Consider the following 27734-nt stretch of genomic DNA (forward strand, 5'->3'; position numbering starts at 1 on the left):
GGTAGGGTCTCAAGGAATCATCAGAGTGAGGCCAGCAGAGTTTATCGGGCCCAAAGAGACTAAGGTTTGGCCATGAAAAGGGAGGGCACTGCATAGGTACAGTGGCATCAGTTGGATGTGCAAGGGAAAAATACCCCCACCCTTACAGCCACACCACTCAGTCTCTCCCTGCTCATCTCTGCTTCCCCAAGTTTATCCAGACCTCCTGGAGAGCCTTCCGAGAACGTCCTCACCATGGGCCCAGACTGGCAGCAGCCAACTGACTCCTCTGCAAGGGGCAAGCTCAGCAAGGCCACCAGGAGTAGGGAGGGTGAGGCTAGTGGGTCTCCCCCCGGGGAGGGCCACACCTGTCAGGTGGGAGGGGAGCAATGGCCCTTGCCTTGAAGCCACATGAGTCAGTCCCTGACAGCCCCTGACTTCACCTGGACCTCCTGAAGAGCACTCCGAGAAAATCTACATGGCATGCCCAAGCAGCTGACTCCTCCATGGGGCATGTGGGGTGGGCAATAGAGAGTCAGGAGGCTGGGGCTAGTGTATTCCCCCAGGCTGATGTCATATGGAGGGGACCGCCTGACCCAGGAAAGATGGCATCTGTGGGAGGTTTGGACAGAGACTCAGCACAGGGACCCTGGCAGCTGTCCCTTCAGCTCTGTCCCCACAGCCACACAACCCAGTCTCTCCTCACACAACTCCAGTTTGCTCTGAGCCATTCTCTCTGCACCGCAGCCCAGGGTGTATGGCCATGCATGAGATTTTGTGCACTGACCCTTTAAGAGTGTGCCTGGGGTCTCTAGCAGACTCCCGTCTCTCCCTGGCAAATAGAATCCCCACTGATTTTCACAGTCAGATGTTATGCGGGCTCCTCTTTTTAGCTCTGATGCTCTGGGATGGGGAGTCCAGCATCGGGTTGAGACCCTACACTCCTCAGGGAGACCTTTGCAGCTAAGATATCCCTCCCTACTCTCAACCACCACATTCGGGTGCGGGGCCAGCTCTGTTTGTATCTCTGCCCTTCCTACCAGTTTCCATGTGGCTTCTTCCATAAATCCTTGGTTATGAGTCTTTTGTTCAGCTAGTCTTCAGTTGGTTCATCAGGCTGATTATTCTATAATTTAGCTGTGATTCCAGTTCAGTCCTGGGAGGAGTGAATGTAGCTTCCACCTACTCTGCCGCCATCTTGGATTGGGAGGGTTTCTGTTGTTGGGCAACAGGAGCTTCCAGATAAGCAGTGGCCCCACTCAGGAGGAACCGGCCTCAGGAAGAGCCCATCTCCACCGTTCTGAAAGAAGTGAGATGCTTTTGTTCTGTTCGGTTTAATATCCAGGTGCCTCTGCATAAGCTCTCACAAACCCTTTTTGGTAGTACGTAGAACAAAATGTGTGAATAAGGAAGGACACCTCAATTCCATTGAAAATGGTATTTATTTTATTTCCTGGGCCCAAAGCTAGGGGTAGGATGCAAGTCCCTCCAGACAGTCTTTACTTCTTCCAGCCACCTCCCCACACACAGCCCAGATAAGAGAGGCCTGTGTTCTATGGGGGGCGACACCTGGCCCATGCATGCTCACCTGATGAGTGGCCCAGGTCACACCCCACCCCAAGGCTGACTTCCAGGGCCCAAGGCTGAGTCAAGAGTTCAGGAGGGTACACTTGCCTTTCCCCATGTTCCAGGGGATAAGAAAAGTGGAGAAATAAAAATGACCCATGGAAAATCGATGGGCTTCCCCTGAGCAGTGATACAGTGAGTCAACCTGCCAGTCAGCACTCGTAAGCGCTTTGAGAAGCACTTCCTGCAAGAAATTAAGCCTCTGCCCAATGACTTTCCAATAACAGAAATAATATATCTGAATTTTATTCATTCAGAAATAAATGTCAGTAGTGGTTGCTCTTTACATGTAGCAGCTGAACCACATTAAATATTTGGATGTCTTTCTGATCATATTTAGAATAATGATGAAAGCCATGAATTACGGGGTACAAAGCCTGACGTGTTTATTGCCTGCCATCCATTTTATAGCTTTCTTTGGGGGCTTGAGTTGCTGAATAGGATGATTGTAAGCTGCTTACAAAGAGAAGTCCGGCATTGCCTCCAGGCTCAAGCTCACCTCCCTGGAGCAGGGTTTCAGGGCTTGACTGCAGGCCCGAGGCCAGGTGGGGCCTTCTCTGACCGGACCTGGTTCTCACCTGCAGTGCCCCCAGTCATCCGTGTCTACCCAGAGACCCAGGCCCAGGAGCCAGGGGTGGCAGCCAGCCTGAGGTGCCATGCGGAGGGCATTCCCATGCCCAGGATCACATGGCTGAAAAATGGCATGGATGTCTCCACCCAGATGTCCAAACAGCTCTCCCTTTTAGGTAAGAACTGCCCTCGATGTCTCTGTGCTGTTCCCCTCAAGTTTAAGCCAACACTGTCCCCAGGAATGGAAGGGAGGGGGTGATTTGTTTCTAAGTCAGACACGTTGGGAGCAAACAAATGTGTCCCCCAATTTCTCTACTGTCTGGGCTCACACAAGGCTTGCAGGCTTTCTGAGAGTGATGAGAAGCTGCTGGCCAGGTCCCAGGTCCCCCGCAGTTCATCTCAGATGTTCTGGCCCTGGCTGGGTGTGTGTCCGAGTGGCTGGCCACCCTCAGCCCTGCTGAGGGGCTGTGTTTTTAACACCAACGCTGTCAGTAGCCTTATGAAGAGCAAGGGGAGGGAGGGAGGGATTGGGGGTCCCAGCTGAGCAGGCCACCCTGAGAACCATCCTTTCTGCAGCCAATGGGAGTGAGCTCCACATCGGCAGCGTTCGGTATGAAGACACAGGGGCGTACACCTGCATTGCCAAAAACGAAGTGGGTGTGGACGAAGACATCTCCTCACTCTTCATCGAAGACTCGGCAAGGAAGACCCGTGAGTCCCCGCTTGCCTTTGAGCTCCTCGCTGAGCTCGCTGGGATGTGTTGAGTGGCGGGGAGGGGAGTAGCTGACCAGGGCCAAAGCTGCCAACCACGTGCCCCTGAAGAAGGGGTAACACCCTTGTCCTTCTGTGTTCAAACCTGGGGACAGAGGGTACCCAGAGGTGGAGCAGGGGGAGCCCTTGGCTGGCCACCCAGACAACTCTGGGAATGTAGACAGAGGACCTCTCTGGACAGCAGGCAGCCCAGGACCCCCAGGGGGCTCACATATCCTGGCCCCAGTTCTGTCTCCTACTTGCTGTGGGACTGGAACCTCTGCTCTCCCCTACAGAACCACCCCCAGGGGCTGCTGTCCCCCGGGGGGGCCCAGGAACCAGACCGAGCACACCTGCCTTTACTCCAGGGGTCATAGCCCACCTGGGTGCTGAGGGTGCTCTCCCTTGCAGCCACTGTGCCCACAGTGGGTGTGCTGGCGTGATTTCAAGGATGTGGGTATTGGGCACAGTCTCATTCCCTGGGTCAAAGACTCTGAGCTGAGCCTTTTTCAGCAAGGGAGATCATGAGAAGGGTTTCAGATCAGGAAGAGCTCAGCTGAAAATCAGCGCCTCCGGGCAGGTCCCTGGCAAGTCTGAGAGGCTGTTCCTCCCTTTGCGTCATCCATGCAGGCAGGGAATCCCGTTAGCTTCTGTGTTCCTAGGACCCAATTTCAAGGGCTCCTTCAGGATTGAAAGGGCCCTCAGACCGGGAATGTGTGTCCATGTGCTCAGTGCCCCCAGGTCGATGGTGGGGAGTGAGCGGTGGGGAGCAGGTGCAGGATGGGCTGGACAGCACGTGTCACGAACTGAGTGCTGCAGAGAAGGTTCTCATGCTGCTTTCTTCTTTTTCCTTCCCTCCGTCGGTCCCCATGCCCCCACTTCTCCGCGGCTGCAGTGGCAAACATCCTCTGGCGCGAGGAAGGTACTGAGCCTTGTTCTGTGTCATGCCTGTGCCCACATGTGTGTGTAGTTCCCAAACAGGGCACCTTTGCATGGGCCACCAAGCGGTCCCCACAAGTGGGGTTCACGTGGCGAATTGAATGGGAGGGAGAGGTCATGCCAAGCTCAGTGGCACACACTGAGAGGCAGACTTAAAACCTGCAGGCATCTTTAGTGGTCACTTGTGCATTAGAATTCGCAATGGGAAGTTTCCGTTCCAAGCTGATTGAAACCTCCCCCAAAGGGAACTACCCAGCAGGGCTCCTGGTCAGATCCGAGCCATAAGCTTTTTTTTCCAGTAGCTGATGTGGGTGTTAGGGTTCAGTGTGTACTCTGAGGAAATCCTGAAGGGAAAAGCTACCGTGATTCCTGTAAATATATATTTATGTGTATATTTTTAAATGAATACACTTTCTAAATGTGCATTTATCAAACCATCTTTAGACATTAGGTTGGGACTGTACAAAACTGCCACTTTTGTACATCAAATATGGCCTAATATGGACAATGTCGTATGCTTCGAGAACCAGCAGGCTCGAGGGGGGGCTGGCCTAGAGCACCTGGGTCACTGCTTGGGGTGACGTGCATACATGCACCGTCCTAACACTGAACCCTCTGCCTGAGCAGGTCCAGCCCCGTGAGGTGGCTCCCTACTCCAGGAGGCAGAGGGGAGTTCGAGCAGCCACAGAAGGCACTCTGTGATTTCAGGGTTTAAGCACAAAATCCCCCTCCTTAAAAAGCTGCCTATTTCCCAGCTCATTTTGCTTCTGAAATGTCGCATGGTGTTACCAACAGTCTGGAACACACATGCTCACACACACACACTCAGAACAGCTTCCTGACACCAGACACTGAGGCTTACATGGTGAAGCTGGGAGTAAAACAAAGGCTAAACCTGGAAAAGTGAGCAATTGCAGCCAATAGGCTTTGGGAATCATGGGAAGAACAAGTCATAGCAACAGTCGCTACTCATGCACAGTTGTCCCTTGACGCCGCCTGACCCTAGCTCCCAGGCCACAATGCACACAGCTTCCACTCTCCATCTTTAGAAGGTGATGTTTTCTGAGGTGAGGTTACAGCAAAGGGACCCACAGGGTGCCCACGGCCCTGTGATCTGTGAAATGCAGCTACAGAGGCCCACTTAGAGCCCAGGCTACCTGAGGGCTGGCAGGCGCTGCACCAGCATTAGACCACCTGGCAGCGAACAAACCCCATCGCCCTGGCTGCCAGCCACTTGCACCCTTCCCTGCCATCTCCAACAGGGAAAAGCTGAGGTGAAAACAGAGGCCAGCAGGCTACGGGCACTCTCACACCTCCCTAGGAGAAACGAGCTGATGAGAGCTCACAGAAGCAAAGGAAGCTCCTTCCTGCCCCCTAAGGAGGAGCTGAGTTCAGACAGAACCTTCCAGGGGGTTGGATCAGAAGCCCGGACCTCTTGTGAAGTCAATTGGTCCAGGATATTTGTTTAGTCTTAGGTTCCACTGCCAACTGCAAGCCAGGCACTGTGCTCAGCCCGAAACATAGCTACAGCTGCAAACCCCATAGAGATCCTATTAAGCCTTCAATCTCACATTGGTCCTTCCAGCCATTGATTTTCTGAGAAGCCCCAGGAAGCTGTTGCTGGGGCCTGTGGTTGTGCAAGAGCTTTGTGTCGCTCGGGCACCAAGGTTTGGGGAAGGGGTTTGCCAGGTGAGAGTGTACAGAAGTGGAGGTCCTGCTGGGGGCTGAGATGAAGCTCTCATAGGTGGCCAGCTTTGTCAGGCTCTCCGGGACAGGCTGCCCAGCACCCAGGTCCCATCGGGAACTATGCAGAGACTCCCAGGAAATACCAACTTCTGAGAGGCAGGGGTCAGGTTGTTCATCACAGCAGGAAACCTGCTGCCCAGAGTCCCTCTCTGCACAGAACCAGGGTCAGCTGAGGCTGCAGCACGGGGTCAGGGACCTCCACCCCCTGGGAGCCACAGGCACGGGTGCCGTCCTCAGGGGCCTGCAGAGCCCCTGGGAGCAAATGGGATGGTGATCACTGTCTGCCCGTCTCACCGTTTTCCACCTCACTAAAAACGTACTCGGATCATCAGTTACAGCAAGGCACTGGTTTTCTCTGCATGCTAGGAAGAGTGTTCTGTATATTTATTTAATATATTTCATTCTCTTAGAATTCATAGGAAACTTTTTATTGTTCTACCTTCAAAAGAAGTGAAGGGGGGTGAGAGAGCAGGAGGAAGAACTCCAAACTTACCCATCTTGGTGCCAGGGTTGCCTTCCGCAGAGAGGCAGAGTGAGGGGACAAGCCCGGAGTGGGAGATCAGGGTCGAACCCCAGCTCCAGCACAACGGCGAGTGGCCTCCCTGGGCCTCGGTTTCTTTGTCTTTAAAATAAGGAGGCTGAACTAGCTGGTGGTCCCCAGCCTTTTCTTCCCACATGGCCCAGACCTGGCTGGGGTAGGGTGGGCAGGCAGGAACGACCAGGGGTGGACTCTGTCACCTGGTGCGGGGCTGCCACGGAGACCCTGCTGGGGCAGAGGCTGGAGCCAGCAGTCTTGGAGGAGGGGTTCACTGGAGCAGACAGGCTGGGACTGAGGCTGGAACAAGGCACACCTGCCACATACAGGGAAGTGGCGCTGTATGTACCTGAATGTGTTTAAAATAAAAGCCTTTGCCTTTTGGGAATCCTCTGATCCATTCTGAACATAGTGGACAATGAACGACCAAGGGGAGTTTTGCCTTTCAGAAGAGGAAAGGTCAAATGTAGGTCAAAGACAAAGCTGTCATTTATTTGAAAACTTGGGTAGGTGGCCAGCCATAGTCAACTGATGTGCATGTCTGGGAGGGCACCTGGGGACTGCAGGTCCCTCCATGTGCTACACTGACTGACAGCCCTCGGGGTGCCTTCTCCCCATGCTCCCCACACACCCCGCCCCACCTTGACCGGGACTTCCCCTCAGCACCGCAACAAATGCAGTTCCGTGTGTGCCCGAGGTGGATCGTCACCCTCGCCCCAGGGCCAGCCGCTAGGCCACCCCCACATGGCTGTGTTTGCTCCTCGCAGGCCTCAGCGTGGGGAACGTGTTCTACGTCTTCTCTGATGACGGCATTGTCATCCTGCACCCCGGGGACTGTGAGATCCAGAGGCACCTCAAACCCACAGAGAAGATCGTCACGAGCTATGTAAGTGTCCGTGCCCGGGGCTCTTCCACCATGCAGGCAGACAGAACGTGAAAGTCACTCCTCCACCACAGGCCATTTGATTCTTAAGTCCCATCTGCTCTATGTGGTGTGGTTCCAGGTCTGTCCCAAGGCCGAGAAAGACCTGAAGCCAAGCACTGAGATGCTCATTCCTTCATCAGGCAGCCACTTCCACGCACTGAGCCCGAGGCGAGGCCCAGGGCATGTGGATGGGTGCCTGGCCTCCCCAAGTTCAGAGGCAGATGACTGGGACAGCACTATGGATGGCTGCCCAGAAGGCGCTGTTGGAAGGATGTGCACGCTGCCCTGGGAATGGAGGGGAGGGGCGTCCCCAGGCCTGGAAGGAAGAGTTGGAGCAGGCCCCTGGGACGCGTGCTCCCTGGGCTCAGTTTTGAAGAATGAGTAGGAGCTGGGATGGGTTTCTGGAAGAAATGTCAGGCACGTGGAGAAGAGAGACATAAAACATGTCCTGTCTTGGGAACGGAAGTCCTCGGTGTGCCCAGAGGGAAGCATGGATGTAGGAAGGGCCTGAGATCAGGACAATCACTGAGGATCGAAGGTGAGGAGTTCTAATGGCATCCTAAAGCTCGGGGAGCTCCTGACGGGCTTCCCACGAAGGCTGGCCTTGAGCAGGTTGCTCCAGAACATGGGCAGGCCCTCGCTGAGGGCGGAGATTGGCGAGGCGGCCCAGAAGCACAAGACGGAGCTGTAATTATCCAGGCGCAAGGCTGGTGTCCTGGTTCGGCCGGTGGCCGTGGGAATGGGGAGAACTGGGTAGATTTCAGAAGTAACTCACCAGGGAACTAGAGGGTAAACCAGAGCCTTGCTAGCAGAAGGAAAGTGCCCTTCACTTAGAAGAGGAGCAAGTTGGGGTGGGGGACTCTGTTCATTCTCTAACATTCTACCAGGCTGGTGTCGCTTGCCAGGTTGGGTGCTGGGGACCCAGGAGCAGGACTGTAGGCTCCTGACAAGCAGATGAGTTTGGCCTATGATGCACTGAGTTTGAGGAGCCCATGGGACTCATGCATAGAAACATCCAGAAAGTAGTGGGGCAGGGGTGAGCTGGAGAGGCCCCGGCTCTCTGACAGGCCAAAGAAGTAGCTTTAAGGAAGCCTGGAGAACCTGGGTCACAGACCCGAGGAAGTCCAAGTTTCCAAAAGGAAGGGGATGCTCAACCTGTCGAGAGAGGAGACAAGCTCGAAGGCCCTCAGGGGCCCTCAGGAAACTCCGGTAACTGCAGGAAACACTGCCCAGAGTGTCCGAGGTGCTCTGAGCAAAATACAGGGCCCGGCAGGAAGTGGCAGCGTCGCCGCACTCACTGGGCAGAGGCAGAAGGATGGCTGTTGGTGGCAGACCCAGAAAAGCCCTGGCAGCCCTCAGGAGGACTCCCAGGGCGGCACTGCCTCACCCAACCCCACCCAGGATGCTGTCCCTCCCGCTGGCATCCCTCCCAGGAGGTCTGACCCCGCCTACTAATCCCTAGCTACCTGAGGGTAGAGCTATGGCGTGGATCCGGGAGTCGTCTCACAGCCCCCACATGGTGAGTGAACCAGGGAGCAGAGGGGAGCAGCGATGGGCTGGGAGCCCAGGGAGGAAGTGGGCTGGGCCCCCGCAAGTTCCTCAAACAGGTTAGCTGCATCGCTCTGCCGGCTGCAGGTGCATCTCAGGCCGTGGCATTTCTCACACGCACAGCTCGGGAACAGCTGTTTTCCAGCTATTTCATTTAAATTAATTATTATTTTAACGTGTCACCTGTGAAGAACTTTTCCCTCCCTGTAACCACCCTGAGTTGATCTCGAAGGTGCTGCCCTAGTTCATCTCCAGCAGTTAGGTTTAAATAATGGCGCCCCATCACCTTGGCCGTACCCTTCCCTGCAGTGCAGGCAAAACCTCTCCAGTCCCAACCCGGGCTCAGTTTTCTGAAGAAGCTAGAACGAGACGCAGTAAGAGAGGTCCTAAGGCATGGCAGGCCACACAAGACCACAGTGAGCTGCAGAACAACCCCAAATAACAGTTTTCTCATCTAGGGAATCTCCAAACACCCTTCTGGAGGGTCACAGTGGAACTACCCTCTGCCTGTGGTGCTGGCTAAGTAGGAGGTTGGTGCGCCCTCCCTCGGCCCCTCTGCTGGATCTGACATGCGCTGTGCTCAGTGGGGAGCCGCACGGTTACTTGAGAAGGGCACAGGCTTCGGGGCCAGGCCGACCTGGGCTCAGATCCCACTTCTGTCCCTCAGCAGGCTTGGCGGCTTTAGAAAACTTACTGAACCCCTCTAAGCCTCAGTGTGCTCACATGCAAGTAGGGGTTTCTATGAGGATCCATCCATGTGATGACAGAGACCTGAAGGACACGAGGGAATAAACCACAGAGATGTCTGGGGAAGAGCATCCCTGGCACAGGGAACAGCCAGTGCAAAGGCCCTGGTGCAGGAGGGCGGCACAATGGAGGAAGAGCAAGCAGGCGGCATGCATGCGTGGAGGAGGGTGGGCGACGGAGAGAAAAGCCGGCGTGCTCGGGGCCTGGTGGGCTTCAGGAAAGACTCAGCTCTTCTCCTGAGCGTGAGAGGAAGTTACTGGGGAAGGAGGAGCTGAGAAGAGGAATAATGACCGGCCTTGGCTTTCACAGTGGTCCCTGTGGTTTCTGTGTGTAGGGCAGGTTGGGGTGGGGGTGAGGCACAGTGGAATCAAGGGTGCTAAGCAGTGATTCAGGTGACATAATGGGGCTTGAGCCAAGGTGACAGACGGGAAAGTGGTAAGGAGCAGCTGGTGTCTTCAGAAGGTAAAGCTGAAACGATTTCTGATGTGTTGGGTGAGAGTGGAGGGTATGGGGAGAAAAGGAGGCATCTAAGGTAGCCTGGACATTGTCGGTCTAAGGAAGTGAAGCAATGGAGCGAGCTGCCATTTTTTAATGGAATGAGCAGGACTGGACGGTAAAATTGAGAGTTGGTTTTGGGCGTACGTCTCTGATTAAACAATCAGGTCGAGCTACAGAGTTGGCTGGGTGCGTCTGGAGTTGAGGGAAGAGGCCGGAGCCGAGGGTGTAAATGTGGGAGTTGTGCGCACACAGACTGTCGTTCCAGCCCTCGGTTGGGTGAGGCCCACAAAGGGCGCGATGTTAGAGAAGCGGAGTTATTCAGGAGTGAATGCCACTGCTTCCAGCCACAGACAAGGGTCAGCCACTGGGGGCGGCAGGATGGAGGGCGAAGAACCAAGGAATGGTCAGCACAGTGTCAGATGAGGCCCCAGCTCAAGTAGAATGATGGCAGAGGAGGGGTTAAACTAAGAGTGGAGGAGTCGGCACCGGCCCTGGTGAGAGCACCACTAGCTCCGTGGTGAGGACTAAAGCCAGAGGGGGAAGGAGCATGTGAAAAGTGAGGAGTTGGAGAAAAACGTAAGGAATTCTTTCAGAAGCCTGGCCATGAACGGAAGTTTTTAAAATGATGGAGAAGACCACCGAGAGAAAGGAGCACGCGAGCGTGGAAGCTGCTGGTGGAGAGGGCTTCCCAGGGCGTCACAGCCTCCGGAGCCGGGAGGCTGCGGAAGGCAGAGGAACGTTAGGTGAAAAGTTGGTGAGGGGGAGTGCTGTGTGCCCTGTTCTGTGAGCCCAAAGGAGTCCCAGTGCAGCAAGAAAGGGCAGAGGAGTCAGGACGGGGGATCGAGAGATGTCAGGGAAAGGAGGGCTGGGAAGTTATACATGGCAGCCTGTCTCCTTTACAGGAAGAAATCTGTCCCCAAGGGGAAGGAGGTGCCACCCGGCCGTGCCAGTGGGCGTCGGCAGTGAACGTTAGGCACCGGTACATCTATGCAGCCCAGCCGGCACTGAGCAGAGTCCTTGTGGTCGACGTGCAAGCCCAGAAAGTCCTACAGGTACGTCTAAGGGGCGAGGGGACTTCTGGTCCTGGGGCACAGCCTGCCAAGTTCTTTGCTTTCTGTACCCGCCCCCCGGCTGCTGGAGGGGTGGTCAGGTGGGAGGGGAGAAGCGAAGGAGACGCCTATGTGGCGGTTCAGCAGGCCTTGACCTAGGTGCCAAGCACCATTCTAGGGTCTTGGAAATGTGAAAGATGTTATATACATATCAAGTAAGCGGTTAGATAAACAGTGAAAGGACAGGGAGGTCTAAACCAGAGATGTCAGTGCAGGTATCACCACCACACGAACTCCGTGAAATCCAGAGACCCGAAAGAAGAAGCACGGGGCGGGGGTGCACAGACAGAGGAGAGGTCGAGGTGGGAGCACATCATCACTTAAAGATCACGAAGAGAAGCAGCAGCAAGGGGACCCAAAGGAGTAGCTGAAAGGTAGGAAGGAAATTACAGAGGGGTGCGTTCCAGAAGCCAAGAAGAGAGTGTTTTAAGGGAGAGTTCGTGGTCAGTCAGGGGAGGCGAATATTGCAGAGAACATCTGTGTTATAAAAACTGAGAATGGACCGTTGGACCTGGTGCCACGTGGCTCACCTCAGCAGGAACAGAGGATGGGGACGGGGGAATGCAAGCCCGAGGGGGCAGGTCCGAGTTAGAGCGCTGAGCATGCAGGTGGAGACGGTGGATGTAGGCAATGGCTTTGAGGGGGTTTGCTGTCAAGGTGGGAACGTACCAGTGGGCCAACAGGACAAGCCACTGGAAGAGCATGTGGAAGGACCTTTGTTTTTAGAAGAGCTGACATCACAGCATTTGTATAATAATAGGAAAATTTGTTCCCACAATTCTTCCCTTTTTTCTGCCTCCTGAGATTATAAGCAGGCATCAGCAAAGTCCAGGGCAGATGGGCATGCTGGCCATAATAAAGGCCCATTCTCTCACTGAAGAGGAGGAAGCAAAGCATACAGATGCAGGGGCAAGGATGTGACACAGTCACTGGTCATCGGCTGAACTTCCCTTCTGGTTGCCTTGATTTTCTCAGAGCAAAAAGGAAAATTACCGCCAAGGCTGGAGGTTTCAGGAGAGAGGAGATGGTTGCTGTGAGACCGATGGGCCCCGGGGGGTGGGAAAGGACTGCTGACCGTGTGTGCAAATGCAAAGTGGGCCGCTGTGCGGGGCTGCTCTCCCCAGCAGTACTCGGCTGCGCTGCTGCAGACTCACCGATGTAACTGAGACAGCAGTTTCTCCTGGAGAATACAACAGGGGGCTTTCTAACTTTCTTTGTTATTGATTTCCCTGGCCCTCTGAGAACATACTCTGAATAACTTAAAATACCTGGGATTTTTTGTCCTCTTAGTCTGTCAGCTGCCGTGAGGTGTGTAGAACACGCCCATGGTGACTGATTCTGAGTCCCACCTGTAACCCCTCTCCTCCCCCCACCGCCCCTGGAAGGCACCTGGACTTCACTGCAACCTCCTCTCTGTTCTGATGGAGCTTCTTGCCTGAACGTCCATTTTCGTCTCAGTTCAGCTCACCAGATTTATTTTAATGAGTGTTACCGTGCTGCAGTTTTCTACCCTTTCCCCTTCAATCTTTCTACACCCATATACTTCAGGCAGTCTTTTATAAAGCCACCTCTGGTCTTTTGGTTTTTGGCTTTTATCTAGTTCAATAATCTTGGTCTTTTATGTGGAGAGTTTGATCCATTTATATTTCATTTTTAATTAATTTATATAGTATTCTAGTATCTTGTTTTTTGTTTTGACCTCTCTGTTTGTTGCTTTTCTCTCCCTTTTGCTTTTGAATTAGTCAAACATTTTTATTACTCCATTTTTCCCTCTATTAGCATGCTGACGGTTCCTTCTTTTATATTATCGTCATTCCCACCATCGAGACCACCACCTGCACCCTCGCCTCAGCAGTTTCACACGCACTGCAGCTTCACTTCCCCGTTAGTGACAGAACACGAACCCCTCACACCCCCTCCAGCCTCCTGCCCTGTTGTAGGAGTGAATTTTGACTCTGCACATAATTTAACCCCTCAGGAGCTGACTTACTACTCCGTATGATCATTTATATCCGCCCACACACTCACTTCTCCATGGTTCCTTATTGCTTCCTGAAGTACCTGCTTATGTCTGGGGTCCTTTTCCCTCAACCTGCATGAGATTTTTTTGTTGTTGTTCTTTTGGTACAGGGCTGCTGCTAACAGGTTCTCATGGTTTTTGTTTGTTTGAAAATAACACTTGCCCTATATTTTTGAAGTATATTTTTACTGGCTGCAGAATTCTACATTGGCAATTGTATATTTTGACATTTTTAGATGCTTCTCCATCCTCTTCCCATTCCTTTCATTAATAGGTCAACTGTCACTGTTACTCTCACTCTCTTGAAGATAATATATCACTTTTCCTACTACTTTTCAGATTTTCTTTGGTCTTTAGCAGCTTTGCGACAATGTGCCAGGGAACGAATCCTATGTATTTATTTTGATTTGGGGTTTTCAGAGGTTCTGCGATGTATGGACAGATATTCTTCCTCACGTTGGGAAATTCTCAGCCATTATTTCCTCAGATACTAGCCTGCTCCATCCTCTCTCGCTTCTTCTTTAGGAACTCTGGTTGCTTTTTAAAGTCAGATCCTTCTGTTGCATCTCACTTATCTTTTTCACTCTGATCGTCTGTCCTTTTCTCTCTTTTCAAGCCTCAGTTTGGAAATGTTCTGTCAACCTTTCTCTTCACTAATTCTATCTTTTGTGTCTAATATGGATCTGCACAAAACCTATTTATTGAGTTCTTCATTTTAGGCTTTGCATTTTTTTACTTTAAAATTTCAGCTTAATTCCAAACTACCTTTTTGATGGATCACCTGGGGGTCTATTTCTATTGTCTTGTTTATGGTGTTTTCAGTCATATAGTCTGTATTTTGGAATGCCTAGTGAGTTTCTTGAATGCAAAACATTTCCATATAAAATATTTCAGAAATTTGGGATGGCTCTCGCCCACCAAAAAGGATTTACCATTTCTTTTGCTAGGCAGAGAGGGTAGACAGTGAATCCCTTTGACCTAATCCATCACCACGTTGCGTCGAAGCCGAGGTGAGGTGTTTGCAAGGCTCGCTGCTAGCCCAGTGCGTTCTCCAGGACCTTTTCCGTTTACTCCTCAGCATGTTGAGGCTGAAAAACTCTTTTCTGAATTTGAAGCCACAAGGCAAAAATCTATTAGACTCTTGCTTCAAATGAGAATATGAAATAGGGTGGAAAAGGTTAAGCAGAAAGAAGAGAGAATGGCTACAGTCCAAACCTCAGGGCAGTCTTGCTGTGAAGAGGGCAGACATTTGGAAGAGAGATGTATAGGCAGGGGCTATTTTTAAAGAAGGGTGTACAAGAAACTAGAAATAGTGTCAGGATAATGTCACTGCTGGTGGTTCCAAAGCTCTGGGTGGAGGAAGATGGTGCCAGACCACGAGCCTTTGGAAAGTGCAGGGAAGCAGCCAGGCAGCCAGGAGATGGTAGACATACGAGGCATAGCCCTAGACACGAACAAAGGACCTGGGGGTGCGAAGTGTAGGAAAATAACAACAGCCTCTACTTGAGGCTTCAGAGAACAGGAGGTTAGAGCAAGGAGTAAAAGGAGACTTCAAAGATGTTGATGAATGGAGAAAAAGTAAAATACATTTCATCGGGGATGAGCAAACATCAGGAGTTCGGCTTTGGAAATATTGAATCATCGGCAGAGAGGTGGACTCTAACGTCATGGGCATCCAGCAGGTTATTTATGGCCTGGTGCTGGGTGAGCTCCTCCGGGGAAAGGCTGCGGATGAGAGCAGGGCACAGCGGAAGGCCCGGGACAGGCCAGCACTCAGAAGTCCGCATGAGGAAGACAGGCGTAGGGAGGTGGGAGGCTGCGTAAAGAAAATGTCTCCAAGAGGGATTAATTAATCATGTGGAGTGTCGCTGTTATGTCAGGTAAGAGGAGGATCATGGGGAGGGCCCTCGGAATCCGACCCGAAGAGCTAGAACAGGCCAGTGGAGAGACGAAGAGAGAAACTTGGTGGGAAGGAGGACTCAGGGACTCCATAGCTGGTTCTTTTGAGAAGTTTTGACCCACAGAGCTTTCTCCCCTAAAGTCAGAAAAGCTACAGTCTGGTTAGCTGAAACTGAAACTTCAGAAATTGTAGACAAGGCCTAAGTTACGGTGGCTGAAGTGTGGCGGAAGAAAAGCCCACCGAAACCAAGGACATCAGAGAGCCGGGCAGTGGGTGAACCATCTGCGTGGGTCTGAAGGCACCAACCTGAGGAACAAGTGCCTGGGAGAGAAGGCAGGGAGCAGGTGTTCCTGTCGTGAGTGAGCACGGGGAGTGGCTGGGATGTTGGCCAATGGCAAGAAGAGCAGGGGTCATAGTCCAGTGGCAAGAGCAGCACAGAACAACGTTTTATAACTTATAAAACTACATTATACGCAGAAAAGAGAAAGGTCTCCATTTGACAGGCCACAGGGGAAGCTCCATCCTCAGGGGATGGCAGAGTGTCAGCAGGGAAGAGAGTCTGCCTGGCGCTATAGTCAGTCCCAGAAGCTGCCGCTGAAGGACGTGCAAGACAGAGGCTGTGTGCAAAGATTAAGTGATAATGCATGAGTTCAGAGTGAGGTGCTGATGACCCAGGGCCCTCTCCCCAGTATCCAGGCCATGGAGCAGCCCGGGGAAGAACACAGAGGGTTTAAGGGGCCCAAAGGCTTCCAGGGGGTGGGGGGAGGGTCCTCAGCTAGCTCCTGAATGGAGTGTTCGGGCTTTTGCCAAGATGCTCTGGGTCTCTCCAAAGACAAACCCAGAAGGGAGGCTTCTGCACTGGGTTCCCAAATAGCCTCACCGGCAAGGCCTCTGGGCTGGCCTTCCTCCCACCCAGGGGTAACAGCCACGCACACAGAGCCCAGAAAGGACCACTGTGGCAGCCTCTACAACAACCACGACCAACTGGTCATTATCTTTTTTCAAGTCCATAGGTGTGGACCCTCTGCCGGCCAAGCTGTCCTATGACAAGTCACATGACCAAGTGTGGGTCCTGAGCTGGGGGGACGTGCACAAGTCCCAGCCAAGCCTCCAGGTACGTTGAACACAGGAGGCAGCACCTCCCCCTTTCCCCCACTCCGGAACAGCCTCTCTCCCTGTTTAAGCCTCTCCCACTTCCCTCAAGGCCAACCACATCTATCCAAACCTGCCCATAAAGGCTGGAGGAGACAGTAGAAACAGCCTCAGGCCAGCACCCCTCACAGGTGACTGACAAGGTGTGTCCGGCAAGGCCTGCTGCTGGAGACAGTGCCACTGGTGGCAGATAGGAGGCTGATGTTGCTGGGACCAGCATGAGGCTCCTGGGGTCCAGCAGCAGTGGGGGTGCAGGCAGGAAGAAGGGAGACCATCTCTCTTTGCCCTGCGCTAGGTGGTCTAGAGAACTAGAGCCAAAGCAAGCACCAGACACCGGCCAGTAGGGAAGGGCAAGGAAAAGCGGCAGCAGCAATTATGCCCATTAGCAGAAGCATGTTTACAGCGTGCTTCCAGTGTGCTAGGGCTCAAAAAAGCTGGGTAACCTGCCCGCAGTCCAACCCCGGCAGCAGGCTGTGCAGCCGCCACCTGCAGCTGCGTTACCACCTCCCGGGAAGAGCTTGGGCCCCGGGATCTGTGGGATTCCTCCCTCTGCCAGCCAGGGAAGATCCACAGCTGCCCTCTGCTGAGTGAGCCTGGTTCGGCCTTTCTCCTCAAAGATGCATGAGAGGATGCAGCTGTACCAAAAGTGGTTGGAATGCCTGTTTTCTCAATTCTCCCCCAAAACAGTGCATAGAACCATTCTAGATGCACAGAAAAGTTAATTCATTACATACAATGGATGCCTCGGGCGTGAGGGTTTAATTTCTCTCTCAGAACCCCAGCTAAGAAGGGCTACAGATGGAGCCAAGTTCACCCTGTTCCCAGGACTGGCAAGAGGCCAGGGACACCTGGGTCTCCAGAGGCTTCCTCCCGGGGACTGGCCACCGGCCTGACTTCCTTGGGAAGTCAGCACCAGGGGAAGGACATGACTTCACCTCCTATAAACTGAACCTATTGTCACTTGATGGGCTCCTCTACCAGTCTTGAGCCCCTGTGAGCTGACAACAAATAACAACAACCCATCAAAGGACCGAGGAGCCAGAACAAAGGTCACTCAGAACAGAGGCTAAACCTGCAGAAAGTGGTGTCACCAGTCCCCCTGGCAGCTCTAAGAATGCCCTTATGGAAACTCGAGGGGAACAGCCACCAACGATCCTTCCAGAACTAAGAATGAACAGAAATGATTCTCTAACTTCCAACTGCAGTAGATAAGTTCAGAAATACAGAGTTTCTGTTGAGACCCAAATAGTTGCCTGAAAGATAAAGAACAAGAAAATCTCAAATCCCAGACCAAATATATGAAGAGATTGTGACTTGATGTCTCAGAAGTTCAACAGGAGCTTGGAAAGAGAGAAGGAAACGGCTGGAATGGAGTCCGACATTAAATAAATTTGGAATAATAACTACCAAGCTACAAAATATAATCATGTACATTGAAAAGGACCTACAGCTTCCAAGCTAAACTGCTGAGAAATGACACCTCTCTGCCCTTGTTGGTAAAAGAATAGAGGGGAAGCCTTACAAGGCAGAAGGAGCCAGTGACCTGCAGAAGAAATGACAGTCCCGTGGGCCTTGGACAGCGTGGCTGCAGCAGCAGCTGGAAGACTGTGGAGTCACACAGCCACGCTACTCAGATAAAAGGGGTGACATCCAAGAATCTTGTACCCCACACCAAGACATCATCTACCTGTCAGAACGAAGACAGATATAAGGATGTGCAAGAATCCAGAGAGCGCATCGATCATGGGTGCCCCCTGAGGAGCCTGTTGGAGGAACCAGATCAGAGACATCAAGACAGAGAATGATAGAGACGAGACAGTCGTATGTAAGGAACCTAGAGAGGAAGGTGTAAAATTAAAAGGTGGACGAGGAGACACTATCTAGAAATGTACAGTAAGTACTAAATAAGGATGTTTGAATTAGCAGACACACTGAAAGAGAAATCCTGGTAACAGGACATTACAAATAAATTATTTCAGTAAAACTGAGTATGGAGTGGAGGGACAAGGAGGAAGTAAGAATATTCAAAAATGCCATCCCATTGGGATAGAAGAGGGTACAGAGAATGTTTGAAATCAACAGCTTAGAACCGAGTGTCTCAGTCCCAATGAGACAACTGAATGAAAGCAGAGATGATCAGATTGGGCTTTAAAAAAATGAAGGAAAAAAGAAAACCATAACTTGTTTACAAGAAACACATAGGATGGTAATAAGAGACTTAATTTAAAGGGGTAGAAATAGCGATGGACAGGGGAACAATATGTATGTGCAGCTGGTGATACTCTTACCACACGAGGCAGAGCTGAAGGTTCAAAGCGCTCACCAATGAAAGGAGAGACGTGTGCGACGACGGCCAGCTGGTAGATGTCCAACAACATGACAACTACACACGTGAAACATAAGCAATTAAAAACATGAAGGACCTGAATTTAAAATGTGCTGACCAGTGTTTTGCCATGTCTAATGCACATCCACACAGAATTATCATGCCCATGGAATGTAATCATTATACCCATGTATAATGTGCATCTTTATTTTTCCCTCAAAAGTTTGGGCAAAAAAGTGAGCATTATACACAGCAAAATACGGTAAATTGTACGTACCAAGGAGACAAAATAATAACATGGGAAAATCAAATAATATGAATAAGGAACTTGGTTTAATTAATATATAGGAAACCTTTCATCTGCCACAAGTTTTCACATGTTCACATATAGATAAGTGTACCAGTAATCACAAAGGAAACATTTACAAATTTTGCAAATGTTATAGGCTACATTATCTGATAATTAGAAGTAATTAAAATGTGACCTAATAAGAAAGCAATTCTAGATCATTATTAGATCAAAGAGGAAATTAAAAGGGAAATAATAAACAATCTCAAAAGCAATGAAAGAGAGAACATTTCACATCAAAACCTAAGGGAGACAGAAAAGGTTATACACAAGGAATATTTGTGCCTTAAAAGCCCACAAAGGAAGTATTTGTGTTAAGAAATTAGAAAAAGAACAAAGTGACTGATAAGAATAAAAACACTGAAATTAATAGAAAGAAAATAATAAGGGAACACATAGAGAAACAGATAAATCCTTCTCATACCCAATAAAGCAAAAATAACAAAAACAGACACAATGAAGAAAAAGGGAGGGATGTGAACACAGATACAGGAGAATGAAATAATTGTAAAGTAACACTACATTGCAATTCTGGGGCAGCAAAGTTTAAAACCTATTAGAAATGGATAATTAGACTTCCAGCCAAGACGGAGGCATAGGTAGACACACTGTGCCTCCTCGCACAACCAAAAGAAGGACAACAACCACTTAAAAACAACCAGAACTGCCAGAAAATCTAACTGTATGGAAGTCCAACAACCAAGGAGTTAAAGAAGAAACATCCATCCAGACCGGTAGGAGGGGCAGAGATGGGCAGCTGGGTAGAGAGGACTCTCAACAAGGTGGTGGCTCTCGGACCAGGCAGGTGGCAGCTGGCAGACCGGGAGGTCCCACATTCATGTGCGGATAAACCGGGAGGAACAACTGGGGAGTAAAACAGATGGCACAACCCAGGGTCCAGGTGCGGGGAAATGAAGCCTCAAAACACCTGTTGAAAACATCTGTGGGGTTGTGGCAGGGGGAGAAAATCCCAGCCTCACAGAACAGTTTGTTGAAGAGACCCACAGGGTCCTAGAATGCACACAAGCCCACCCACACAGCAATCAGCATAAGGGCTGGTCGTGGATATCAGGGAAAGTGACTGAAAGCCAGCAGAGAACAGAGCAAGTGGCATTGTTCTCTCTCGGACCCTCCCCCACATACAGCATCACTACGCAGCAACGTGGGTTACCCCACCCTGGTGAACACCTAAGGCTCTACCCCTTACTATGTAACAGACGTGCAGAGACAAAAAAATGGCCCAAATAAGAACAAATCAAAGCTCCAGAAAAAATACAACTAAGTGACAAAGAGATAGCCAACCTATTAGATGCACAGTTCAAAACACTCATAATCAGGATGCTCCAAGAACTCACTGGGCACTTCAACAGCATAAAAAAACACCCAGGCAGCAATGAAGGTCGCATTATGTGAAATAAAAATCTACAGGGAACCAACAGAAACAGGAAGGAAACCGGGACTCAAATCAATAGTCTGGAGCAGAAGGAAGAAAGAAACATTTATTCAGAACAGCATGAAGAAACAAGAATTCAAAAAAATGAGGAGACACTTAAGAACCTCCAGGACATCTTTAAACATTCCAACATCTGAATCATAGGGGTGCCAGAAGGAGAAGAGGAAGAGCAACAAATTGAAAACTTATTTGAAAAATAATGAAGGAGAACTTCCCCAATCTGGCAAAGAAAATAGACTTCCAGGAAGTCCAGGAAGCTCAGAGAGTCCCAAAGAAGTTGGACCCAAGGAGGAACACACCAAGCCACATCATAATTACATTACCCAAGATTAAAAATAAGGAGAGAATCTTAAAAGCAGCAAGAGCAAAGGAGGCAGTTACGTACAAAGGAGTTCCCATTAGACTGTCAGCTGATTTCTCAAAAGAAACCTTGCAGGCAAGAAGGGGCTGGAAAGAAGTATTCCAAGTCATGAAAGGCAAGGACCTACATCCAAGATTACTCTATCCAGCAAAGCTTTCATTTAGAATGAAAGGGCAAAGTGCTTCTCAGATAAGGTCAAGTTAAAGGAGTTCATCATCACCAAGCCCTTATTTTATGAAATGTTAAAGTGACTTATCTAAGAAGATAAAAAAAAAATATGTATAGCAAAATGACACCAAACTCACAATTATTAACAAAACCAAAAGAAACTAAGCAAACAACTAACTAGAACAGGGACAGAATCACAGAAAGGGAGATCACATGGAGGGTTACCAGCAGGGGAGTGTGAGGGGGAGAGAGGAGGAAAAGGTACAGAGAATAAGTAGCATAGATGGTAGGTACAAAATAGACAGGGGGAGGTTAAGAATAGTATAGGAAATGCAGAAGCCAAAGAACTTGGCTTCTTTCTATGGCTTCTTCTATGTACAACCCATGGACATGAACCAAAGGGGGGGAATGCGGATGGGAGGGGGTGTGCAGGGTGGAGGGGAAAATGGGACAACCATAATATAAAATATATTTTAAAATAATATATATACAAGAAAATATATTTTAAAAATAAAAATAAATTTTAAAAAAGAAATGGATGATTATTTACAAAATGTAAAAAAAAAAAAAAACTGACCTAAGAAATGGAAAACAAACCAGAACAATTATCTTAGGAGAGGCTTCTATAAGATTAAAGATAGATCATTAAAAAATGTACATCTACATTTTCTCAGCCCTTCAAAATATAATTTTAATATTATTTGAACTATCTCAGACCACAGGAGAAAAAAATGTACAGCTCCTTCATTTGTTTTAAAAAGCCCATATTCTTATAATTATGAAAACTGATTAGTTTATAGTTTTATTTTTTTGCCATTTTTAATCTCACGAATACATGAACAAAATTCTAGCCAAGGTGTTAGAAGTGGAGTCCAGCCACGCATCCCACAGCTCACAAGGGGAACACGTCCCCAGAGGCAATGACAGCCCGCTCCCCAGAAATCAGTCAGCATTACACGTAACACAAATTAAACCAGAAAAAGAAAAAAGCCCTGTGATATTTCCAATAAATGCTGAAAATGTATTTAATTAAATGCAGCGGATGTTCTTAATAAAATACCTAGAAATGGGACTAGAAGGAAACTCCTTAAATATAATGAAGACCATTTCCCAGAAACCAAGAGCAAATTTTGTCTAACTGGTAAAGCACTAAAAGCATTTTAATTAATTTCAGTAATTAGACCATGATGTCCACCATCACCATAATTGGCAACTCTGGGAAATGGACTATGACAAGAAAATGAAATAGATTGAATAAACCTACCTTCATCGGTGTCATCCAGGGTTAAGGAAATGAGCACTTCCAAAAACTGCTTCCAGAAAGGTCAGCTGGCATAGGCTTTGCAGTGAGCAATTTGAAATGTGGATGAAAAGCCTCAAAACAGTGCTTTTGGATCCAGCAAATTGACTTCCCAGAACTTATCCCAAAGCAGTGATCATAGGTATGAACAAAGATTCAGTTACAACGTTATGTTTCTGTGTCGTTTATATTTACAAACTGTTAAAAGTAACATTCTAACATTTCTAAACACCCAGCATTAAGGAATTGGCTGCAAACCTCGCTGTGACTGCGGGAAGGTGCTTCGACGCAGGAGGCCGCCCCTGGCAGCCATGGTTTGGGCCTTGGCCCAGCACAGTCTGGCCCACTCACTCCCACGCTCAGCTTTCAGCTGCCTTTCAACCTGTCCCACCGGGTGCCTGGTCCCCTGCCCTTCCCCAAATGTCACTTCGTAGCTTACTTATCCACCCTCTATGGAGATGCCCAGTCTTTCTTACCCTGTGCCGACTACCAAATGACCTCTGATACCCGGCTGCATTATGTACCCCTCCTGCACCGAGCTCATAGACCCAGTAAATTTGGGGGGTTACCTTGGGGCCACTGAGGTACCCAGCCACACGCTAGTATACAAGCCAAGGGGGACATGACTTGTTGGAGCCACAAGGCTGACATGCCACATCAGTTCAGTGGCCTGTGGTACCGCCTTTTAATGCAGTGACCTCTGAGTAAAGGGCGTCAGAGTGGTGAGGTGTGCACGGCACCAACTGCTGACAGCCTGTCATTTCCCATCTCTGTTATAAGCCAAAGTGACAGGGCTGCTACCGAGCAAGGCTCGCACAGCTCCTCGGAATTCTCTGGCATTTTCCTGTGGACTCTCAAATTCAGTCTCCTGATGCCGATCCTTCTTCGTGCTCAATTCTCTGAGCTTTTCCTCGGACCTGCCATGGAACTGTCACTTGGCCATTTTTGCAAAGTCACAGGGAAATAACCTCGGGCAACTGATTGGGGAAAGACTCAAGCCCCACACCTGCCTGAGGAGATGGCCAGGTGCTGCTGTTCTCATCATAAAAGTCGGAGCCAGGAGGCAATCCCATTCACAAAAGGAAAAAGCAGGCAGAGCTCCAGGCCACAGGAGTCGCAGAGCCCCACCCCCACCCCAATGGCTGTCCTTGGCCTGAGGCTACAGAAATCTAGATCCTTCTGTGCACACAGCCACAACAGGAAGTGGCCACGGAAGTGTCTCACCTCCCTGTTTAGGGTCCTCTGCCTTCTGTCCTGCTCAGAGTCTGGGCTTGTCCTTGGGGCCCTTAAACTGACTGAGCGCCTCACCTGGCTGCAGGTCTGCCACCATTCTGGGCAATGGCATTGGACTTGGAGGCTGATGAGCACATGTAGAAGGCAGAGGACACAGGCAGTCTGGCTCGGTATCTGGCCAGCCCAGCCCAGGCCTCGAGAACTACTGCACCCAGCCTGAGCACAGGGAGCTTTCCGGCAGGAGCCCCAGACCACCTGCCCATCCTCTCTAACCACAGACATTGCTGCACTCTGTTCTGCACTGCCCACGTGCCTGTCCCTGAGGCAGAGCAGCAGGATACATCCTGGGAATGGCTCCTGTCACCTCCTGCCACGTCCGCTGGGAAGAAAGTGCAACCTCAGGGAAACAGGCAGCCATGCTCTGTCACTACCAATTTGTACCAAACACAGGACCCAGTTCCCTACCTCTTACAGCAAGTCCCCTTTCCGACACCAGAACCTGTCCCAGCATCCTACTCACAAGGCCTCTACCCGCATGCCCAGCAGGTCTGTCCAGGATCCCCGCCCGGTTCCTGCTTTCTCTAATGAACCGTGGAAACACAGCCCCCGGCGAATGCCTTGGTGAGCCGAGTGTGACAGACTCCCAACAAACCAGCCCAGGCACTGAGCATCCAAGGAAAATAAATAACCAGTAAACTGTCACACAGTTTAACATTTTCATTATTTAAAAGCTCTCCCCTTTTCCCTGGGGGGGTCCTAGGTGATGAGGAGGTAGGCTTCCCTGCTGTGTGGCAGGTTGTCTCTGAGCAGAGTAGTGTTTCAGTTCTGGGGGCCGCCCTCCGAAGCCCCAACACAAGTCCAACATGATCCCCGCAAGTCCCTGCTCTGCAGTCACCACGGCTGACAGTGAGTGGCAGGTCACGCCTGACCGAGAAGAGGGAACCTTTCAGGCATCCACTCCTGTACCCCCCGTTCTTCGCCCGGGAAGGTCAGGTCCCTGCCTGTGACATCCTATTCTGCTTCTGCCCTGCCCCCAAGACTGGCTTATCCACCATTTCTGCAGCCTATCTGGCTGGGGGTCTCCCCGGAGCATGCAGAGGTCCCCAGGTTTCCAGCCCCGCACTGGGATGGGCCCTCACAGGACTCCCTCTCCGTATTACAGGTGATCACGGAAGCCAGCACCGGCCAGGGCCAGCACCTCATCCGCACGCCCTTCGCAGGAGTGGATGACTTCTTCATTCCCCCAACAAACCTCATCATCAACCACATCAGGTGAGACCCGCTGGCGAGGCCCTGAGGCCCTACATGATGCAGCTGCATCCTGCATGGGGCGCCTTTGCCCAGGGTGGGGCCTGCTCCTGCCTCTGTCTGCCCCGCTCCTCCTCAGCTGGCTTGGGAGCCATCAGGAAGGGACAGAGAAATGGACCTGCCCCAGTCCTTAATTGTTCAAGTCAGAAGGCACCCAGCTCCAAACGCCCTCAGGGGCCCAATGAGGCCAGGGAGGCCCATCCTCGGGTGAGGACAACAGAGGGAAGCAGGAAACAGCAGTGGCTAATTGAGCACCCTCCCCTTGCTAGACACTCACAGGAAAAAACTGGTAGTAGTGATCTCAAACCTATTTTACAGATGAGGAAACTGAGGCTCGGTTGATCAAAACCACACAGCCAGGAATTGGCAGTCCGACTAAATGCAAGGACAGGTCCCCTTTGAGCAGCCCATACTGCCTCATTCTCTGCTCACCCCAGCCATGGTTCCTCAGAGCCCCCAAGAGCAGCCATGCAGGTGCCTGGCCAGGAAGCAAGGCCCCCTAAGTGCCTGGTTTGCCACCTTTCAAAAGAAGATCCCTCTAATAAGAGCCTCCTAATAAAAGCCAGGGCCTCAGCAGCAGACCTCACCCGGGCCTGGCCACACCCCTTCCCCATTCATTCCAGAGCATCCCTGACACTGCCTGCGAAGTCGCCTCTGCCAAAGACTGAGCCTGTCCTTTATAAAGTCGTCAGGACCCAGGACTATTTGTGCCTTCCTTTGGTCTGGCATCAAGCACCTTTCTCCAGAAGTAATAACACTGGCAAGCTGATGCTGGATTTGTGAAAATAGGACTTGCCCCTTGGTCCTTGCCCAAGGAGGAAAATAACCACCTTCTGTCCCCCACCTCCACCGCAGAGGGTGTCTGGGGAAGAGCCCCTGGTGTGGTTCCAGAGGCCCAGGTCCCTCAAAGCAGCTCGATGCAGCGGCGAGCCTGCTGCTCAGAGACTCAGCAGCCCTGCGAGCACGCAGCTTCCTCATAAAGTTCCCTGTGAGAGTGGGGTTTTCCTCCCCACTCTGTCCATGCACCGCTCTTTATGGATGCGTCCCAGATTTGTTAAAGAGGGCGTTTTCCCCACTCTGAGGTACTGGTGTTCAAGAGAGAACCATGGAAGTGATTTTTCTCTGCTCCTGTAAGAAAGTAAGACACAGTGTCAAAAGGCCTCTGTGAGCAAGGGATTCGGGAGGCGGGAGGGGCACCTGATCGGAAGTCCCACTGGAGCCACGCCTTTTGCAGCCAGCAAGGGCCCTCGAGTGAGGAGCTTCAGGAGGTCCAACTGCCACCTCTGGAGTGCAGCTCTTCCACTGCAGTGTCCCTCTTAGATCAATCCTCCCCAACAGCTCTCCCGGGAACTATCCCCTGCACACTGACAGGTGTGGACAGGCATGCAACTTGCCCCAGGCCTTGTGGCTGGCCAGGCACTCCGCAGCATCAGGCCATCTGGCTCCAGAAATCAAAGCCATTCTCAGCCCCCTGCCAGCAGCATATATGTAGCCAGAGAAGCGACTGCCTCTTCCTGTTCCCAGGGAAAGAGAACGCTGATAAGAAACCCGGGCAAACTTCACTGAATGTGCGTGTTTGAATCGGACTCACCAGTGAGTCCAGAAAAGAGCGAGGCTCTGGGCTCTCCTGTCCTGTCCTCGGGGCAGGCAGAGCCAGGGCAGCCGGCACTGGTCCCTCCCCTCCAGGCCCAGGCCCACCCCTGCCACAAGGTCTCCGGGAGGCTGGCTCAGACTCATCCCCAAGGGAGAGGCTGTTGGAGGCACTTTTCCTGTCCTCCTTACCATTTCTAAAGTTGTGTGTGTGTCACAAAAGCTTAAGTCCAGGAACGCTTGTAGCTCTCTTCATGTGATTTGAGATCACAGGTGAACCATTTACTAATCTACCCCCTGCAGAGGGTAGATCTTACCCCCGGCTGTGAGACCACCAAAGGATTATGGGAAAGGGAAGGGAAGGGCTGCAGTCCCTGACCTCTGACCTCGGTTCTCCCCCTCCCAGGTATGGCTTCGTCTTCAACAAGTCTGAGCCCGCTGTTCACAAAGTCGACCTAGAAACCCTGATGCTGCTCAAGACCGTGGAGCTGCAGCCTCACGGCTGCCTGCCTCAGGCCATGGCGCACACCCACCTGGGTGGCTACTTCTTCGTCCAGTGCCGACAGGCCCAGGCCTCTGCTGCTGCTGCTGCTGCTGCTGCTACACAGCTGCTGATCGACAGTGTCACAGACTCTGTAGTCGGCCCCAACAGCAATGTGACCGGTGCCCCACACACATCCCCAGATGGGCGCTTTGTTGTCAGTGCTGCCACAGCCAGCCGCCAGCTGCAGGTGCAGGAGGTCACCCTGCGTGGGGAGATCCAGACCCTGTACTCACTAACAGTGATCCAGGGCATCTCTGACGTGGCATTCCAGCGTTCTTTCTCCCATGGCAACCAGTACTACGTGTACGCCACGCTGGAGACTGGGCCGGACCTGCTGTTTGTGGAGCTGTCCTCGGGGAAGGTGGGGGTGCTGAAGAACTTCAAGAAGCCACCCTCGGGGCCAGCCTGGCCCTGGGGAGGGCCCCGCAGGATCGTGAGGGACAGTGGGCTGTTCGGACAGTACCTCCTCACGCCAGCCCAGGGGTCACTGTTTCTCATCAACGGGCGACAAAATGCACTGCGGTGTGAGGTGTCGGGCATACAGGGGGGGACCACAGCAGTGTGGGTGGGCGAGGTATGAAGGAAGCCAGCGCAGAGCCTGGGCCACCGAGCCCCACCTCGTCCTGACCCCGCAGCCCCCAGCAGGCGCCCTGTACATTTTTACAGACAAAAGCAAAACCTGTATTCGCTTTGTGGTTCAACACTGGTCTCCTTGCAAGTCTCCTAGTCTAAGGTGTGCGCTGCTAACCAGGTTGGGGTTTTCTCATTAGGAAGTAGGACGTCTGCCTCCAGCTATGACGGGAAGCCAGGCTGCTGGGTAAAGGAGCCACTTCTGGGCCCAGCCACATGAGTATGACCTGGGGAGGCTGTGGAACCGGAAGCTCCTGCTTTCCAGGCAGACGCCTCCACCGGCTGCCTTCACACAGTCATCCTTCTTTCCGCGGGATCCGGCCAGGCTGCACCTGCCGGGGTGGCCTGGAAACGCAGGCCCTCGGGGGGCTGGGGCTCCCCTCCTGGCACGAGAGCCACGCCTGCCCTCGCTCTGCACCTTTGTCCTC

The 27734-nt window shown here is 51.5% G+C and overlaps 1 protein-coding gene across 1 annotated transcript in view; it reads left to right on the top strand.

Annotated features, from left to right (window-relative positions):
• Nucleotides 1–27480, top strand: part of FSTL4 (follistatin like 4) — a 350947-nt gene extending 323467 nt beyond the window's left edge. Inside the window, exons 9-16 of the mRNA XM_045826865.1 lie at nucleotides 2190–2351; nucleotides 2752–2886; nucleotides 3821–3847; nucleotides 6913–7031; nucleotides 10766–10915; nucleotides 15899–16006; nucleotides 24397–24506; nucleotides 26539–27480. Of these exons, the coding sequence (XP_045682821.1) occupies nucleotides 2190–2351; nucleotides 2752–2886; nucleotides 3821–3847; nucleotides 6913–7031; nucleotides 10766–10915; nucleotides 15899–16006; nucleotides 24397–24506; nucleotides 26539–27256 (1529 nt within the window). The 3' untranslated portion in view covers nucleotides 27257–27480. The remainder of the gene's footprint in view (nucleotides 1–2189; nucleotides 2352–2751; nucleotides 2887–3820; nucleotides 3848–6912; nucleotides 7032–10765; nucleotides 10916–15898; nucleotides 16007–24396; nucleotides 24507–26538) is intronic.
• Nucleotides 27481–27734: the final 254 nt, after the last annotated feature.

The sequence above is a fragment of the Phyllostomus hastatus genome, unplaced genomic scaffold (assembly GCF_019186645.2).
Source record: "Phyllostomus hastatus isolate PE091 unplaced genomic scaffold, TTU_PhHast_1.1 phas_contig_150, whole genome shotgun sequence".
NCBI classification, from domain to species: Eukaryota; Metazoa; Chordata; class Mammalia; order Chiroptera; family Phyllostomidae; genus Phyllostomus; species Phyllostomus hastatus.